Here is a 17,325-nt window from a genome sequence, read left to right on the forward strand (position 1 = left end):
GTGTCATGGCGTCGGTTACGCGACACGGTCTCATTTGAGTTCGTGCACTTGAACTACGCAAACGTTGAACTGTATTCGAAATCATCGAAGCGTTTATTATTTTGGTGTGAACAAATTTGGACCAGTGAATCCTACAGATTATAAAATCTGTTACTCATTAATTTCAAATCGTATACGTTGCACAGAAGCGTACGTGTCAGAACAGCGATCGACATAACCTTAAACCGAGAGGATAGGTCGATTGTTTGTTACCCCGGATGCTTGTGAGACGTAAGGGCGTATGTAAATGCACTGATAAATTGACTTACATATTTTTTACGTATCAATAGCAATTTGCATCAGTAAATTTTACAATTTGCAGTTGTGCGAACATTTGCTCTCTTGTATTTTCAGTGGCTAGCAAATGCAGGTAATTTTGTAAAATCGAATTATATAATTAACCTCAAAGTCAACAACAAACTACTACATAGATTGTTTTGCTGATGATCATTAATTGAATTATCAAAAGTAGTTTTAAAAATTTTTGACTGCGTTAATGGGGATCAATCATTTATTACAGTTGCTGATGACTAGACTGCCAAGCGGAGCTGCTGGCGAGTATCTAACTCAAGAATAATCTATTTCCTGCGCATTGCTATTGACAAAAATGCCGGACACAATGGAGGAGGATATGGGGCTTTCGGTGAGATTGACCAATGATGATTTTAGGCGTCTCTTAATGACGCCGAGGGCTTCGGTGCCGTCGTCAACTCCGGCGTCGGTTCCTGGAACAATGCGAGACACCGCAGCTAAGACGGCACAAACTCCCGTAATAGCGGGAGGAAGTCGAGCAGAGTTGAGGCGAAAAAAGAAGAGTTTCTATGCCAAGCTTAAGAAACAGGAGGAGGATAAAATGGCAGAACTAGCTGAGAAGTACAGAGACAGAGCGAGGGAGAGACGAGATGGAACTAATGCTGATTATCAGTCCGAAGATCCGATGAATACAGCGAGTGCCTACCGAGCCGTAGCGCCAGATGTTAAATCTGGTATGGATGCAGCAGAAAGAAGGAGGCAGATGATACAACAGTCGAAGTTCTTGGGTGGAGATATGGAGCACACTCATTTGGTGAAAGGGTTGGATTACGCGTTGCTGCAGAAGGTAAGGAGTGAGATAGAGGCCAAGGAACAAGAGCAGGAAATTGAAATGGAAAAGCTGGTGAAGCCAAAGAAAGATAAAGAGAAGGACAAGAAAGAGGTGGAAAAAAAAGAAGAGGAAATGCAATTCAAGACCAAGATAGGACGTAATATACACAAAACATTGGCTATTATGCGATCCAAACATGTTGAACGCAACGAATTGTATTGCCCTGGTCGAATGGCATACGTCATTGAGCTAGATGATGAAAATGCGGATGGTGATATACCAACGACGCTGATCAGGAGCAAGGCCGACGTCCCGACGATAGACACAACGCCAACTTTGACGACCAACGATATTGTCATAAATAAACTAGCCCAGATTTTGTCCTACTTGCGTCAGGGCAGTCGACATAATAAGAAAGGTAAGAAGAACCGTGAAGGCAAATCACGTGTAGAGGAACTCAACGAAATTGATACAGCACAGAGGCCTCAAGACGACAGCATTTATGGAGATATCGGCGACTACGTTCCTTCGTCAAGCAGAAAGGAGGCTGTTCATTCAAAGGACAAGAAAAAGGGTTCATATTTTGACAAACCAGTTGAGACGTCGACAGACGATGCAGCTAACGCTCCACAGCTACCGCCAGTAATAGCACAGAGCATTGAAAATGCACCTAAGAAGGGTATGCTGTTGAATAAACTTGCTGCCGAACCTGAAGGCTATGCCGAGTGTTATCCAGGACTTGACGAGATGCAGGATGCTATTGACGATTCCGACGACGAAGTGGACTACACTAAAATGGACCTGGGAAACAAGAAAGGGCCGATTGGACGGTGGGATTTTGACACTCCCGAGGAATATAGCGAGTACATGAACAACAAGGAGGCTTTGCCCAAGGCTGCCTTCCAGTATGGAGTGAAAATGGCAGATGGAAGAAGAACTAGGAAGTATAATAAGGAAAAGAATGAGAAAGCAGAGTTGGACAGAGAATGGCAGAAAATACAGAACATCATGAATAAGAGAAAACCAACAGGAGGATCGGAAGCAGTGCCAGAGTTCAAAGTCCCAAGATATTAAATAGATGAGATATCGATTCAGGATACGCAAGTTTAACCGAGGGGGAAAGTTATTGCCAACGCTAGGTCAGTCAACTCAATTTTAACATTCTTGCTACTCGTACTATTCATCATGACGAAAATCATTGAAGGTATTTTTATCTGGCTTATCAGAGAATTGGAAGACCAAGAAAAAATTTGCAGAATATGATTTACAATTTGGAATTTAGGTTCAATGTCAATAAGACGATAAATTGTGACAAGAATCGTTCAAAAATAGATTTCTCAGGATTGATTCTGTAGGGCTCAACTTTATCCACGTTCTCGTCCACAGATCATTTTATACTTTTCCGATTTTTACTGAATTCTTATATCGTCATCTAAGATAACTTTGCTGGATGTGGCAAAACACGAAATGGCCAGGCTTGCCTATTCTCCGTTATCTGATGTTTGACCTCAGCAATGAGTTCAGTGACAATTAATGTTAGATAGTGTTCGTAAAAAATAGTGAATTATCTTACCAAGATGGAATAAAATATTATACTTGCGCAGAGTGTGATTTATTGACGCAGAGTTGAACAGTTGGAAGTGATATATTTAACACTTAAATATGAACTGCATATAGTTATAAGGAAATTTTATCTGGTTCATAGTATTCCTCGACTCGAAGGGGGTAACAGAATGCGAGGCGAGGTGTTTGAAAGGAAACTTTGCTATTGAGCTAGCCATAGACTTTTATCGAAATAGACATTTAAACCACTAAATTCATTGCATGATTAACAAATACAGGTCGTAATTACTAGTTACATAGTAAGCTTATGTAATATCTTAAAATAAAATATGGAATATACGGCTCCAACGGTAATTGCTCTTTGTCTCGCGAGTTGCGAATTTTCCATTGAATCTTCTATCGCATAGAATCGATCTTATTGTAGCAAAGTAATTTCAGTAACTGAGTCATTCAGTGACATCATTAACTAGCAGACAGACGATGATAGAATTTTTTTTATACGTGAAGCATACAGAGACATAAGGTAAAAAAAGTGAAATAGTACAAACTATCTTTAATTTTGATTAGATCATAAGTCACGAACTTATCATACACGCTATGCACATTACAAATATACATATATACTTAATATTATTGGATATTTCTGCGAGGTAATTATTTACATACATAATACCCGTCGCAACTTTCCGGATACAAAAAGTTACTCTTCTCAATACTTAGTCAAAATGTGCAAGGTAATTAAGACTGCAAAAACCGTAGTCAGGACCACTGAAAAGCGTGAGAATGGAATCGCGGATGATACAACGCTTTCGGTGAATGCCAGGCCATCGGCCGAGAAATTTCTACCATAAATAGCAAAAGTTAACAAACTGCTTGTTTTAGTGGTCAAAACGTGGGTGACATTCGCTAAAGTGGAACCAGATACGGTAGTTTTCCTGTAGGTGAAATCGCTGATGTTTAATGGAAGCATATCCGTGGTCAATGAGTCTGGCATCTGCATCGCGTCTGAGGTGGTAGAAAAATTACCGGATACGACGATTTCGTTGAAGACAGTCGGCTGCAAGACGGTGTCCGTAGCGGCAAATCTCAGCCCGCAGCTGCTCGCCGTATCATTTCTACAAGAAATAATACTGCAGATTTGCACACCGGTGGTAGCCACGCCCGAATGTGTTCTCACACCGTTGAATACTGCGATGCGATATCTGTAATAATTTGCACTCGAATTGACGCTCTCCGCATCGAAGGTCCCGTTGACGTAAAAGGAACAGCAAAGCTGCCGATCGCATATTTCGAGCCAACTGGCGGTCGTGCCGTTGCTCAAGGACAAAACGCTCGTCGTGTAAGCCGTCAGAATATCCTGGAGCAGTGCTTGTTGAGGGACCGTCGTTATACCAACCAGAGTCGTGATTTCGGTGTTACTGAACTCGTAGATCAGCGGATAGGTCGTGGAGGTGACGTTGTTTCGGGCCCCGTCGATCACCTTTGGTACTCTTGCCACCAAAAGAGCGTTCTTCGCACTCTCCGAGAAAAGGGCGACCAATCTTCCGTTGGTTCCAGCGTATATTCCGCTGCCTCCACTGCCGGTAGCTGGCATGTTGAACCCTGATGCCAGAAGGTTGACGTTGTTCGTGTAGGACCAGGCCGTTTGGGTCTGAATGGCGGTCAGATACGGCATCTCGGAGAACCAGTGTACCGAGAAAATGATGTCGGTGACGTTATAGTCGTTGATCAGAGTCAGAGTTGGCGTTCTGAAGAGGATGTCGAAACAGATTATTTGTCCAAATGTAACGTTGAAATCCGTGGTAAATGTCGCGATGTCTGGGGTCGAAGTTATGTTGAATCCCAGCTCGCCGAAGAGGTTGTACTTTCTGTATCTTGATACGATTGCTCCTGTTCGGTCAAACGCTACGTTTGTGTTGTAGTAGAAGTAACCGTCGCTGGGACAGGGACGAGACGACGTTCCTGTCGTGGTGCAGTTCTCTTTCTCGCTCAAGTTCACCACGACGTAAATTGAGTTATTCTTGGCAGCGCATGAGATCAAACGTAAAGCCTAGGAAGAAAATTCTGACATTAGGTATACTGACTAACACCTGTATTGTAGTATGTTTAAAGATGTCTGACATTCTTTGTATTGCCGATGAATCCAATCGTTCTCTTTACAAACCTCCATTACGACAGTCGACGAATTATCACAGGGTATGTCTGTTCCTGGGTCTGGTACAAAAGAGCTGTGTGAAGGATACAAAGTTCTGTCCGTGTCGGAGGAATTGAGTCCCATTGTCAAAGAGCTTTCTGGAAATACGACGATGTCCGTGCTCTGAAAGATTTCAATGAATATAAGGAATTCATTTAGGTAAACATATTTTTCAAGCGTTATAGAAATATACTCTTTTACAAAGAATTCTGAACTCGAAGAACGTTAGAAATTTTACCACTGCTATTTGATTTTTCGATGAGAGACAAAAAGTTTTTCTTTTACTTAAATCTACTCACGTAATTTGCAGCTCTCTTAATAATTGTAACATAATTTTGAGCATTAGCGTTAGCGATTGTCGTCCCGTTTGTTCCATTTGTAACCGGGTAGTATTCGACAACTGCACCTATGTAAGAAGTTGTGTCTGCGGCCAAAACCTGTACATGACGAATAGAAGGGTATTAGGCGAACGATCGATAATCAAATTATGGATAAATGACTAATTATTGAATATAGTTGGTATTTTCTCAAACTACCGACATAAAAGATTCAACATGAATTATCGATAGATTATTCTACACTTACGGATGCTACATTCGTTAAGTTACCAGCTAGTAAATTTCTTTCTCAATAGTGTTTTTGAACGGTTTTGTTACATAAATTATTTAATTCACGTACAGGCCCGATTGCACCGCGATAAAGTGAAGTCACGCCGATCTCATATACGAATTGCATCTGGCGTTATCGTATTCTTTTAATTGATAAGTAAATTCGAAGTGAACGCGGCATGCGGCAGTGCAATAGAGTCTCGTAGTGTTCGACCAAAAGATGGCTCGTATTTCAATATGTGAGTTGATACATACCTCGGAGGTCAGTTGAATAGAAATCGCCAACGCGACAGCAACGATTAATAGTTTCGAGAGACGCATGGTTGTCAATATGAAGACAGCTGTAATATAATTTTTACTTATATAAACCAGGTTCCCCTTAGATATTGTTATCTAAAATAAACAGCGATTCTCTTCGATAACAGCAATACAGCTAACTGTTATCGCAACCTGGGTTAAGCGTATTCAATTATCGTGACTAGATATTTGTATGGTAATGGGTTTTTCACTTATTCACTATTTCAGTGCAGCAAAAAGCATAATGAATTGTTTCATAGGCGTAATCAAAATTTTCAATTTTTACCGGACGACGAAGTGTTGCGCTTATAAACCTGACTTACAATAATGTCGAGTCATTCGGCGTATTTACCGAATTTCATATATCACTGACTATTCGTGAAAACTTATACCGGCATTGTCATAAAAAAATAACAATATGAAAATTTACGCGGTATTTTCGAAATACGATGTCAGTTTTTTTTTTCAATCAAATCGCGTAACTAGCGCAACACACCTGTTATTTTTTCAACTCCACAGTCACGGAATGTACTTTAATTTTCAACTTTCACAACCGCTTTTACATACCCAGGCGAGTTTAATAAGTAGGTAGACACCACTACGTTGAACGCAACGTCAGTTCTGCTCCGCAATCGTTCTGTAAACTGCGTCTGAGACATGCGAATGTTATTGACGATAGAAACTGCGCAGTTGCGTTGCATTTGACAGATAAAAATATTTGAATTTGTTTGCATCGTCGTATGAAATAAATCTCTGCAGTTGCTTCGCAAAGTGATTACTAAAGAATCGTCCAATTTCATTACTCAAATTAAGAACATGAAGAATTTGATTAACGGTAAATTTCAATTTACATTCACAGCCGATTGTTGACGGTCGAGTAGACGTAAAATTGAAACAGTGAAATCTTATGTAAAATCGACTTATCACATTATCATTTTATTTCACTAACCCACAAATAAATAGTGTATATGGGGCATTCCACGCTAATTCGACCTGGCTTTTACCCTTGACCTCTCAGATTTGGCATGCGATTTTTTCTATGATTGTTCTCACTTTTAAAGGTTGAGAAGTGTAAGCTATAGACGACGGATGAGCGGTCGATCGTTATCAGAGTGTGCTCAAAAAAGACGTTTTGCGGTGACCACTATATCTTTGAACTGGACCCTCAGAAATTAAAAAACCAAACAGATTTCGTTAAAGTAATGTTAAATCTAGTAATCAATCGAAGGAATAAGCGAAATAAATTTTTTTGACAAAATGACGGTTTCTCAAAAAAAAAATCGATTTTTTGAAAATTTTAACTGTATATAACTCCTTAAACAATACGGAGGATTGAGGTGATAACAATGATTTCCATTATAATAATTAAAAAATGCGTATGAATAATAAGTTTGATTTCAGAACACTCACGTTTTTTGCTGAGCCGCTGAATGTACGTAAAAGATTTCATCCTTCAGAACTTTGTATCCCCACATTTTGGAAACTATCCGACAGATCTTTTTGAATTGCAGTTCATAGTACATCTTATTTTCTACTTGATCTTATCGTGGAGTGAGATTTAAAAAATAATTTACAGTATAATGGTGTTCACAGGTTATTGTGATCCTAAATGCTTGGCTTGTATTATTATATAGTATTAGCTTCAGCGGCATTTGGGACGTCAACTACATGGTAGTTGAATTTTGTACCCATTGAGTTGCGGCTGCAACAGACAAATCGATTACGGCTGAATTTTAAACTCACACAAGCTTTAAAATACATCGACCAGGTAATTCGGCTTGGTTTTGTGACGGTCGAAGTTCTATGGTCTTTGGTACAGTGAATCGAGTTATGACACTGAACCAATGGCGAATCATGTGAAATGATGTCAAAAATATTAGAAATCAGTATACATGTAATGAAATGATGTGTGCACGATAGATATTTTGTACCGTGAACAATATTCTTGTCACTCGATAGTTTTTGCAAGTCAGACGGTTCTCATTCTGGGTCCTTCCGAAACGTCACTCTAATGACTCGAATTCTAATAAGTCTCCGTTACAAGTATCTATTTCAACCGTCGAACGAGATAGAAAAAAATAATTATGACGTCAAAGAGAGAATCCGATTTCCGAGTTCGGCGCTGCACCATATTTCGCTAACATTCAACATAATCCGTAGATTGAAAAGTAAAGAAATATAACTCACATGTACTCGCACAAAGTATCGAAATTCTCCGGAAGATTGAAACGAATGTGAGGTGCGATCAACGATAATGGGTCATTCCAGTCGTCGGTAGTTTTTATTTCGTCCCATCTGCGAATCGAGGAATGTATGGTTAGAAATGAGAACTGGAATATTGTACCACGGCTTATTGAAAGAAACGCGATTTCTCTCCACAGTCACTAACCGAACAACAAAGTGCTGGCAATATTGAGTCGAGGGATCTTGGACGTTCTTAGCTGACTCAACAGCGTATCGCAACGCAAGATCACGCGAGTCAACAACCGGTTCGCGTTCTTCCGCTGTGTCAGATTCGATTCCATTGACCACAGAACGGAACTCCGGGGTGTCAACGAAAATTACTTTGCTGCCATTCAGTAACAACTTGCCAATCCATTCTGTAGCTCCGTATGTTGCAACGTCATCCTCGTCTTCCTGCGACTGCAAGTCGTAAACCTAGAATCAGAGACAAAGCGTTTAAAGAGATTGACGCGATGCCGCATAACTTGTGCATTCGACATCCGGATACTTGGTCGCCAACAACGCGAAGTGCTTGACTTTAATTTAATATCCTCCCTTGACAATGAGAGGATTTCGCGAATGGGAACCATTCAAGGTAACCGAGGTGACTCTTTGCCTTGCTTCGACCGTTTTTGGTTGGGTCTTTCTCGAGTGAGACCCTTCTCGCCCTCTTCGCGAGATCCTCTTTGTACTTCGGACAACACGTGAAGTATGTACGACGACTGGTCTTTAGGTTTACAAATAATCTTACCCTGCAGCCACAAGCAAGCCTCAAATAATTTCGAAAATTTTCCATTTTATCCATGAACGACAGCGAACCCTTGGTATAAACCAACAAAATTCCCTTCGATGCTCCGTCATCACTCTGTTCCGGAGCTCTTTGCGACTTTCCGTTGTGTCTTTCTTTATTGAGCTTATCTACAGCTATCAAATAGTTGTACTGCCTGATCCAATAAAGTAGTATTCCTGCTGAAATGGCACCTACTGCGACGTAGGAAAGAATAGTCGCAACAAGTTCGAGGGAATAGGGGCTATCGTCTTTGGGCTGGTAATTGCTGGCAGGTGGAGGAGCTACAAATAAATCATGTAAATTCATCAATTGGTTCGTTTTATTATAAAAAGTTAGTACATTTGAATTACGTACTGAAGCGGAACACTTCGTCAGAGATAAAAGGTTGCCAACGATGATAGTCCACTGTTTTATTTTGAAATTTGCATTTACCACCGATCGTGTAAATCGACACGTAATAACTACGATTAGAATTGCATTCGCGTTCTTGTTCCCATGTAACATCCACTATCCATTCTGAATGCTCTGGACTTTTTTTTGTTTTCTACAACAAAGAGATTTATTTAATTAAAAGAAAATATTGTGCAGCAAACCTTAGGGGAAAACAGCGGCAACTGCGCTCAGAATCGGCCAAGGCTCACCGTTAATCTCTCCCTTACATACTTGGTGCAAACATTCTCTTGATCTTAAGGTCGAAAATTCAACGGGCTTATTATTTCAGCACAACAAAGATCAAGTTTTGATTTTTATTCATTATTATTCACACAAATAATTCGAATTGGATTTCTCTGTTGCTTCCACAACGTATCCTACACACTTTGTATAATTAAACAAACCTAAGGAACTTATGAGTTCGTATGAATTTGAACTCAAATTTGAGTCTTCCTGCACTACGTTCGAATTTCAATGAAACGCAAGACTTACCACTAGAAATTTCGACTGACGAAACGTACAGATTTTCCATTCCTGAAAAACAATAAACCTCTGCTTAAGGGGGGGGGGGGTGGGGAGGGTTTCGTTAATTCGGTGGAAAAAAGACACTTTTTTGAACATTTGTTTACAATATACAGCTAATGTATTTTAAATTAACTGATTACAGTATTGTAGAGTAACATTTCAAGAATATTTTCTGAAAATTTCAGTGGAAAATATTAAAAACTAAGCCACTGGTAGCTAATCTCCGGAGACGTCTCGAAAAAAACTTGTTTTGCGGTGACGGTTGTAACTCATCACTGGGTCATCTGAAATCAAAAAGTCAAATTGATTTTATTACTTTATGAGTTTCTGCAGATAACGCTGTCAAGTTTTTTTTTTTTTTTTATTGATCTTTCAACTTTTGGTAACACTGGAAAGTTGAAAACATGATTTTCGGTAAAAACAAAACGGCAAATTTGTTATTGTAAAATGAAAAATAACAGCAAATTAAAAAAAAAAAAATCTCGACAGCGTTACCTAGAGAAACTCATAAACTAATAAAATGAATTTGATTTTTTGATTTCAGGTGACCCAGTGATGAGTTACAACCGTCACCACAAAATAACTATTTTTTCTCGAGACGTCTCCGGAGATTTGCTGCCAACGGTTTAGTTTTTTATATTTTCCACTGAAATTTTCAGAAAATATTCTTGAAATGATACTATACAATATTGTAATCAGTTGATTTAAAATGCATTGCCTGTATCTTGTAAAAAAATGTTTAGAAAAAGTGTCTTTTTTTCACCCTTAATATCTCGTATTGTCTTGTACAAAATCATGTATCAAAGTAAAAAAAAAGTAAAAACGGCCAAATCACATACTGACAAACAGCGCCCCATACCGTTTTACACAGCGCCGGTAAATGCAAGGGTGGATTTGAGGGCATCGAAACGGAAATTCTGTCATTTTCAATTTTTATGTTCAGGATTAATTGCCTCAATGTAAAAAATTTAAATGTCAAGAAAACACTCACATTGTGCGTGATTGGATTTTTACAGCTGGGCTCGGTGTCCTGAAAAGCATTGAGAAAACTTCAGCTCAGAGATCTCCTCCTACATCGCAATAGTTATTTTCGTGGCAAGTGCGCATAAAATAGGGATTTCTTGAAGAGTGCAAAGTACCTCACACGAGTCAAAAAGTCCCTATTTGCGCACATGCCGTAAATTCTATTTTCCGTGCTACCTCCCGTAGAAAAACTCTCAGGTAATCGAGTGTTGACGGAGGTAGCGCTTGAAAAATATTCTACCTACGTATACCTACATAAATTGAATCTTTAAAAAAGTGTTTTTAGCATCAATATTGACGGAGCAAGAAAATTATAACGTGGAAGTGCAATCATGTATGTATAATTGCCAATTGGTAATAACCGCGGGCCGTTGAAACAACACAAGATATAGAATATATCGTATTAATCGAATATTCGCAAATAAAGTAAATCTAATGCTGTATTACCCTATAAAACTGTTCCTCCATTTGAGACCAGTAGCATTCCTTTCCGGTTCTGCTTCCGTTATGGCTTATCACGCATAATGTTAGCGTTTCGCACAATGTCGGTACCGTCACACGAATGTTTACACTTTCTTTCCTGAAAACAGTAATGCAAGAACTGCCTTGTTATACGGCTGATTCAGCCATGCGCAAATTTTCACAGCAGATACTTAATATGGTCGAGTTATGGAATGAAGTTGTACGTTAGGAACTCACGTCGTGTCACCAGGGGGATAGTACTCTAGTTTGCATTTCGGGTGAGGATCGATATGAGGATTGGACGTATTGTAAAATTGACCGCCGTATAACCAATTGGTGCCGTTTTCATCCGTTATATTGAAATAATAACAACCAGTAATTGGTTTTCGGATGGTCATTAGCTTTTCGGCATTCTGAAAACAACAACGCATCTGTATAACGCTTGGTCGGAATATGACACATGTGTCGATTTTCGAAATTGTAAATAATTTGAGTTTATGCTGACTTAAGACATAACAACGTAACTGATCTAATCTCAATCCAAAAATGTACTGCGCTCGATGATGTTTATGCTGAAAGTCTGCATCGTAGAGGATATAGAGGAATTATTGGCAGGAAATTTTTTGCGTGCCGCTGCAAAAAATTCTTAGCGCATACACTTTGTCACAGAAGATTGAATTTTTGTTTCAGAATACACACTATCATCATTTTAATCCGGTTGAAAGAAATTTTTCATCTGATCTTTTCTAGTCGTTTTAAGAACAAAAACTCAGTACGATCAAAATTCCGCCCGACTACCCCCATAAAACGAAGAATTGAAAATAGCCCTGAATTTGATAGAATTACTAAGTTTACGATTGCTTGATCTTGCATACATTTGTCGAAATATGGTGTATACGAAGCTTTCTGTCTTACAGTCAACCTGCGGAAGTTCACTAAAATTTGGCTGTCTGTCACGTGGTCGGAAGTTAATTACCTTTGACGCTTTGTATGCAGTATTGGATCGTTGACTATAATTTTGATTATATAGAAAAAGATTCTCAGCATCTTCGAGGGTCTTAGGACAGTAGGCGTTGTCAGTCGGTTTGATAAGTGCTGTTATCCAAACATCTTTCGGTCCATTGACGAACGTCGCACGAATCTCTGTGAAACAAAGTATGCCAGAATACGTCATATCACCGAACGAACCGAACGTTTTTAATGAAAATCGATTGATCTTGACTTACTTAGATCAACCAGATAAATTTCGAGCAATTTTATTCCTAAGAATCTCACCGTTTGCGTTTTTGTCATAAACTACTTTCATCTTGCCAGGTCCTAGAGTGTCATTTTCTGTCGATTTCCACTCTGCAGGGAACTCCTGGAAATCGTAAAGAGTGTTTAAAGTGTATATTTTTTTCTTTAATTCGCGAACTGCCCCACCAATGAATGAAAGCTCCGTTATGTTTAACAACCTGCGGAGAAATAGTTTTAGTGTATGTTGATGTTTTATGTCGAGTTACGGATGGATACCTTCTTACTGTCTGGAATTTTAGACTCTGATCTAAAATAGTCCTGCTGAGCTTTGCGCTCTGGGTTCACAATAGATAGCAGAAGATCACCTCTGATAGCAAGCCTGATAATTGTTGAAATCTATTTGTTAACTGTAAAAGCATTTCCGTTATCTAGGTCAGAAATTCAAACCAATTGTCGAAAAGGCGATGGTACAATAATTTCAACGCTTTGGACCGAATCGTCAGTTGAAGTCGCAGGTGACATTTTGCTGATTTCGAAATTTGCTTGTCACCCTAGTGACTGAATTTTCATTCTCCACCAGAATCACGTTTCGGCAGTTTGGTAAAGTTGATCTTTCAATTATGAATAAATGTAATTGTTGTGCCATATTCTCTTTCCAAATTGAGAATCAGAGCTGTCTCGATATCGTAGAAATTGGGATATACTTAACTCAGTACCTTGAAAAGTTGTTGCAAAATTAAAAACGATACATTTCGCTCGTCTGCTTTTGTCTCGCGAAGCAAGTTCCACGAAATATTTTCCGGCGTTTGACGTCAAATCACTATCGAGAAATGATTTCGTGTATCCAAGAGTCGTCGGATTTTATGGATCGTAAATAAAGGTCTAGGCGATAAACGTACAGATATGCTTTCTTTGAACGACGAAAGGCCTCTGACGATATGTTGGTGACTCGATCATTTATGAAAATAAGGAAAACAATATCAAATGTGGATCGTTCGTGATTACTTAAATAAATTATTAACACAGATGTCGACGAAAAAATGGAATCCTCGATACGAAATGGGATCTTATAATTTTTCTTGTTAAATTACAACACGAATCTATAAGTTCGGGATGTGCTCTGTTGATGACTGAAAAAAAATGGTGACAAGTCACCGTATAAGGCTATGTGCGTACCGAAGCAAGAACTTCCAACGTAAATTTCATGGTTATGGAATCTTTCGTCTTACAGGCTAATGTGGTTGTTATCATTTCCGCTTCGTACACATATAGTTTGTGGCTGGTCTCAGACTCCGGACGAGAGTTTATATATAATGCAAATTCTCCCGCAAGTGATGTTTCTTTCACAAATATAACGAACGCTTTCAAAAATGCAAATTGAAAGCAAAGTACGAGTACTACGATTAATCTAACAACGAAATACATGCATTGGCTCAGTTAGACCGCACTCACATAAAAACACTTGAAATTTTACCTCATTTCACACGAAATTATATCCGCCAAGTACCAGTCGCTCAAAATTTTTTATTCCCGAACTTATTCGTTAGTCTAAAATTTTGATCCCATGGCATGTTTTGCAAAGAGAAAATCCGGATTGCGGGGTAAAATATTGCGTGGGGCTAATCTGTGTGAAATTGGCGCATCTTCGCGGTTTTAAGTGGGTGCGACGTGAGCCGCGTTTCAATTTTTACAAGTTGTTCATACGTACGTATTCCCGCTGACATTGATCTTTCATTAGCACGGCAGAAACGTGCCAAATGCAAAGGGTGAGTACAATAATTTTGAGGCCGCACATTTCGACAAGAATCTCAGGATTGCATTGTACGTGTCACGTGCGACGATGAAGAAGACGAGTTGTTCGCTGGCGCTGAATATTGGCGGGAGATCGCTCCATTTATCAGATTATCTGTGACATGATATCGAGGTGGCAATTAGAACCTGTAGCACGAGTTACTCGGATAACAACAAGTTCAGTATTTTCAGTGATTTACGTACGGACATTGCAAGTGTCGCGATTCGGGAAAGTATATGCATTTGTGTAACGTGATTAAGAATTCTATTCCCGCAAGATTCAGCGATACGGAATCGTGAAAAATGTTCGAGGATCGAAACACGCGAGCATGGGTCGAGCAAAAATGAATCGTAAGTTAACGGTCAATAGATCATCGGTGAAAGACGTTACACGAACATTTCTGTAAAGAAAATATGTAAATACTAGCAGAGAAAAACCTCGGTGATGCGTGCTTATTGCCAATTCGCATCGCCTGCGTTACTTTTCGGATGCGCCGGTTGACGCGTGTACGGAGTGAAAAATAAAATTATTCGTGAAACGAAGAACGCGTCGCAGAAATCTTGCGGAGAAAAGCCAACCATGTAATTTTGAAACTTGAATTACCCTGGAAAGTATACGCACACTACCGAAGTTACAGGTTTAGTCGCGACTGAGTGGATTTTCGACGTTCGTTTCGTAGCCTTTATAGTGCCCCCACCTAGAGAAGTATTAAGTTCATCAAGTTTTTCACTAACACTAAACCGACTACGCGGAATAATATTTCGAACAGTATTTCCTCCAATCGTAGGAATTTCATTTTCAGACTCATCGGTTCTCGGACTGGCTTAGAAACCTGATTGAATCTCCGACAACGGAAGCGGTCAACCCGTTACGGACGTATCAAGGAGAAGCGTTTTTGTACCTGTGATGCATAGTCCAGTCAGATGTACATGACTTGCATCGCGATACAACAAGATCCCCACCGACTAAAATCAACCCACCAACAAGAATGTCCGTAATAAATTCATGTAAGGAATTTCAATACGTCGTACTGAATTCACGCCAACAATATTAAAAGGATTTCATACCAACACATTGTTAATTGTTGAGTTACCTTGTAGCCGCTCCCAGTACTCAGTTGAGCTGAAACCAATAGTTGGTGGATTAAATATATTAAAATACCGTTTTTCGCCGGCATATTCGGATTGGTGAGAAAGAAATATCCTGGTTTAGAAAAAAGAATTCTCCTATAGGACAAATATCAACGGAGATTTATTGTTAACTAAGCGGTGCGTCGGTGAGGGGCGAGAGAGTAGGGGTAGTGTCACCAACGTTCCAAGAAATATCACACATAATCGGAATGATGCCGGAAGGCTTACAGAACGTTCGCGATTGTGATTTGACCGAAAATGTTGAATAGGAAAACAATAAATAAATAAAAGGTTAAGCCACTTGTATCTTCGATTCTAGTGATTATTAAGGGTTGATTTTTTTTCCGCAAAATTCGTCTTAAAATGACCTATCAGTTCCTTCAAGAATATTTCCTGTAACTTGAAAATTGACGAGAATATTTCCATTTCTTTATAAGCCGAAATTTTATTTCCTCAAAAAACGTAGGGTTTGGATAAAAAAAATTGTTTTCAACATGTTCTGAAAGTGGGTTCTAAAAACTATTACCGTGATTTTTTGGCAGCGTGTGGGACTTACAGGTTAGTAGTGATCGAGGAAGGGCGGATTTTCGCAGATCGATTATAGATGCTGAACTACATGTTGTAGTTGGTTAAACATTGAATGGGTTTTTCGTTGAGAGATTGTTCTACGCTCCGAATAAGTTTCAGGACACTGCGTTATTCAATGACCGAATCACTTGCAATGAAGAAAACAATCGTTCCTTTTGTTCACTAGCAATTCACGGTTAAACTAACAATTCTACGTGATATTTGTAAAGGACTTATGCTGTAGAGGACAACACAGCGTACATCTTTTGTGGGAAACACTATTCTCTGAACCCTAAAGAAAGAAAAATATCGCTGACTTACCGCTTCTTTTATATTTAATGATTTTTAGCGCCTCAACCCGGTCCTAACTTTTATAGGAAACTTGAGGATACCTTCTGGTCATCCAATTTGCCTGTACAAAAAGTTACACAAATGCGTTCTTTCGAGATGGAAGTCGGTTGTATTTCTGTACATTCCAACTGGACTAACAGTAACGGACCCAATCATGTAATTTTGCTCTCCCGGCCAAATGTTACAACCACCTGATGATAAATTGCAGGCCTGATAAATTGGATACTTTTGATTTCATAATCAAATAAATGCGGTCGCGTTGCTGCGCGTGTGCACGCATGACCCAATCACCATCATCATCGTCAGCGACCGTAAACACGTGACTTTGTCATTTCTACATACATATTTATGATTACCGTATTTTGTGCCACCGTGCTTACGTTGGTATTCCGTACAAATCACACCGAAAACAATTCTACCGATACGATTTTCCTACTCCAGCTTCTTATTGACAATCAGCGTTTTTAATTTTGATATCATGTACAAAAGTGTATTGAAGTGAAAATACCTGTTTTGCTATAACCACTAAAATTCCTGGACCGGCGAATTATTTTATACTTCGAAGCATTACGAGATATTATGTGTCAACTTGAAACGAAACCGCGGATGCAAATACAACCATTTTCAATAAATTCTTAAATAAATAATAAATTGTTGAAGTAATCAAACCTAACCACGAATGAAGTCTGTATAACAATTTGGTCAGCCGTTTTTAACTAATAAATTTCACGCTCGTGCAAGGAACTCGCTTCGATTCACTTTCGCATGAAAATATCGACGGTATCGACCCAGCAAACGCACAATACTCGACCACTGCTGGTTAATCACTAACAATAACTAAACGACTGACCACGATATGCTTTGGCCTGTTAGCCACTTCCCGACAGAATGTTACTCTATCGGTATATAAGAACAGCTTTACAGTAACGAAGGCTTACAGCCGGACTCCAAATGATTGCCGACTCTGCTCTTATAATACTGGTACAACAACTACGACCCAACACGAGGA

At 39.2% G+C, this 17,325-nt stretch overlaps 2 protein-coding genes across 5 annotated transcripts; one reads left to right on the forward strand and one right to left on the reverse strand.

Moving 5' to 3' along the window:
• The first annotated feature begins 2 nt into the window (after positions 1 to 2).
• Positions 3 to 10,618, forward strand: LOC124178497 (protein Red). Of its 4 annotated transcripts, XR_006869820.1 has the most exons (3): positions 3 to 270; positions 560 to 2,262; positions 10,300 to 10,618. XR_006869820.1 is itself a non-coding variant. In XM_046561897.1 (2 exons), exon 2 carries the CDS (start codon positions 647 to 649, stop codon positions 2,195 to 2,197), a length of 1,551 nt encoding a protein of 516 aa, XP_046417853.1. In that variant the 5' UTR covers positions 3 to 282; positions 560 to 646; the 3' UTR covers positions 2,198 to 3,370. The 4 variants fall into 4 exon arrangements, 3 of the variants coding, with proteins under 3 accessions (XP_046417853.1, XP_046417851.1, XP_046417852.1); XM_046561897.1 differs by lacking the exon at positions 10,300 to 10,618 and having other exon boundaries at positions 3 to 282; positions 560 to 3,370; XM_046561895.1 differs by lacking the exon at positions 10,300 to 10,618 and having other exon boundaries at positions 3 to 278; positions 560 to 3,370.
• On the reverse strand, positions 2,720 to 17,252 carry LOC124178310. The gene is made up of 18 exons (XM_046561547.1): positions 16,825 to 17,252; positions 14,185 to 14,382; positions 12,516 to 12,600; positions 12,217 to 12,383; positions 11,478 to 11,653; positions 11,226 to 11,358; positions 10,747 to 10,785; positions 9,153 to 9,342; positions 8,760 to 9,079; positions 8,175 to 8,443; positions 7,973 to 8,080; positions 7,414 to 7,487; positions 7,196 to 7,325; positions 6,839 to 6,861; positions 5,744 to 5,829; positions 5,180 to 5,317; positions 4,851 to 5,003; positions 2,720 to 4,736 (listed from the first exon to the last, which is right to left on the reverse strand). The coding sequence occupies exons 2-18, from the start codon at positions 14,269 to 14,271 to the stop codon at positions 3,396 to 3,398; spliced, it is 3,519 nt and encodes a 1,172-aa protein (XP_046417503.1). The 5' UTR covers positions 14,272 to 14,382; positions 16,825 to 17,252; the 3' UTR covers positions 2,720 to 3,395.
• Between the last annotated feature and the right edge of the window lie 73 nt (positions 17,253 to 17,325).

The sequence above is a fragment of the Neodiprion fabricii genome, chromosome 3, assembly GCF_021155785.1.
Source record: "Neodiprion fabricii isolate iyNeoFabr1 chromosome 3, iyNeoFabr1.1, whole genome shotgun sequence".
Classification (NCBI taxonomy): domain Eukaryota; kingdom Metazoa; phylum Arthropoda; class Insecta; order Hymenoptera; family Diprionidae; genus Neodiprion; species Neodiprion fabricii.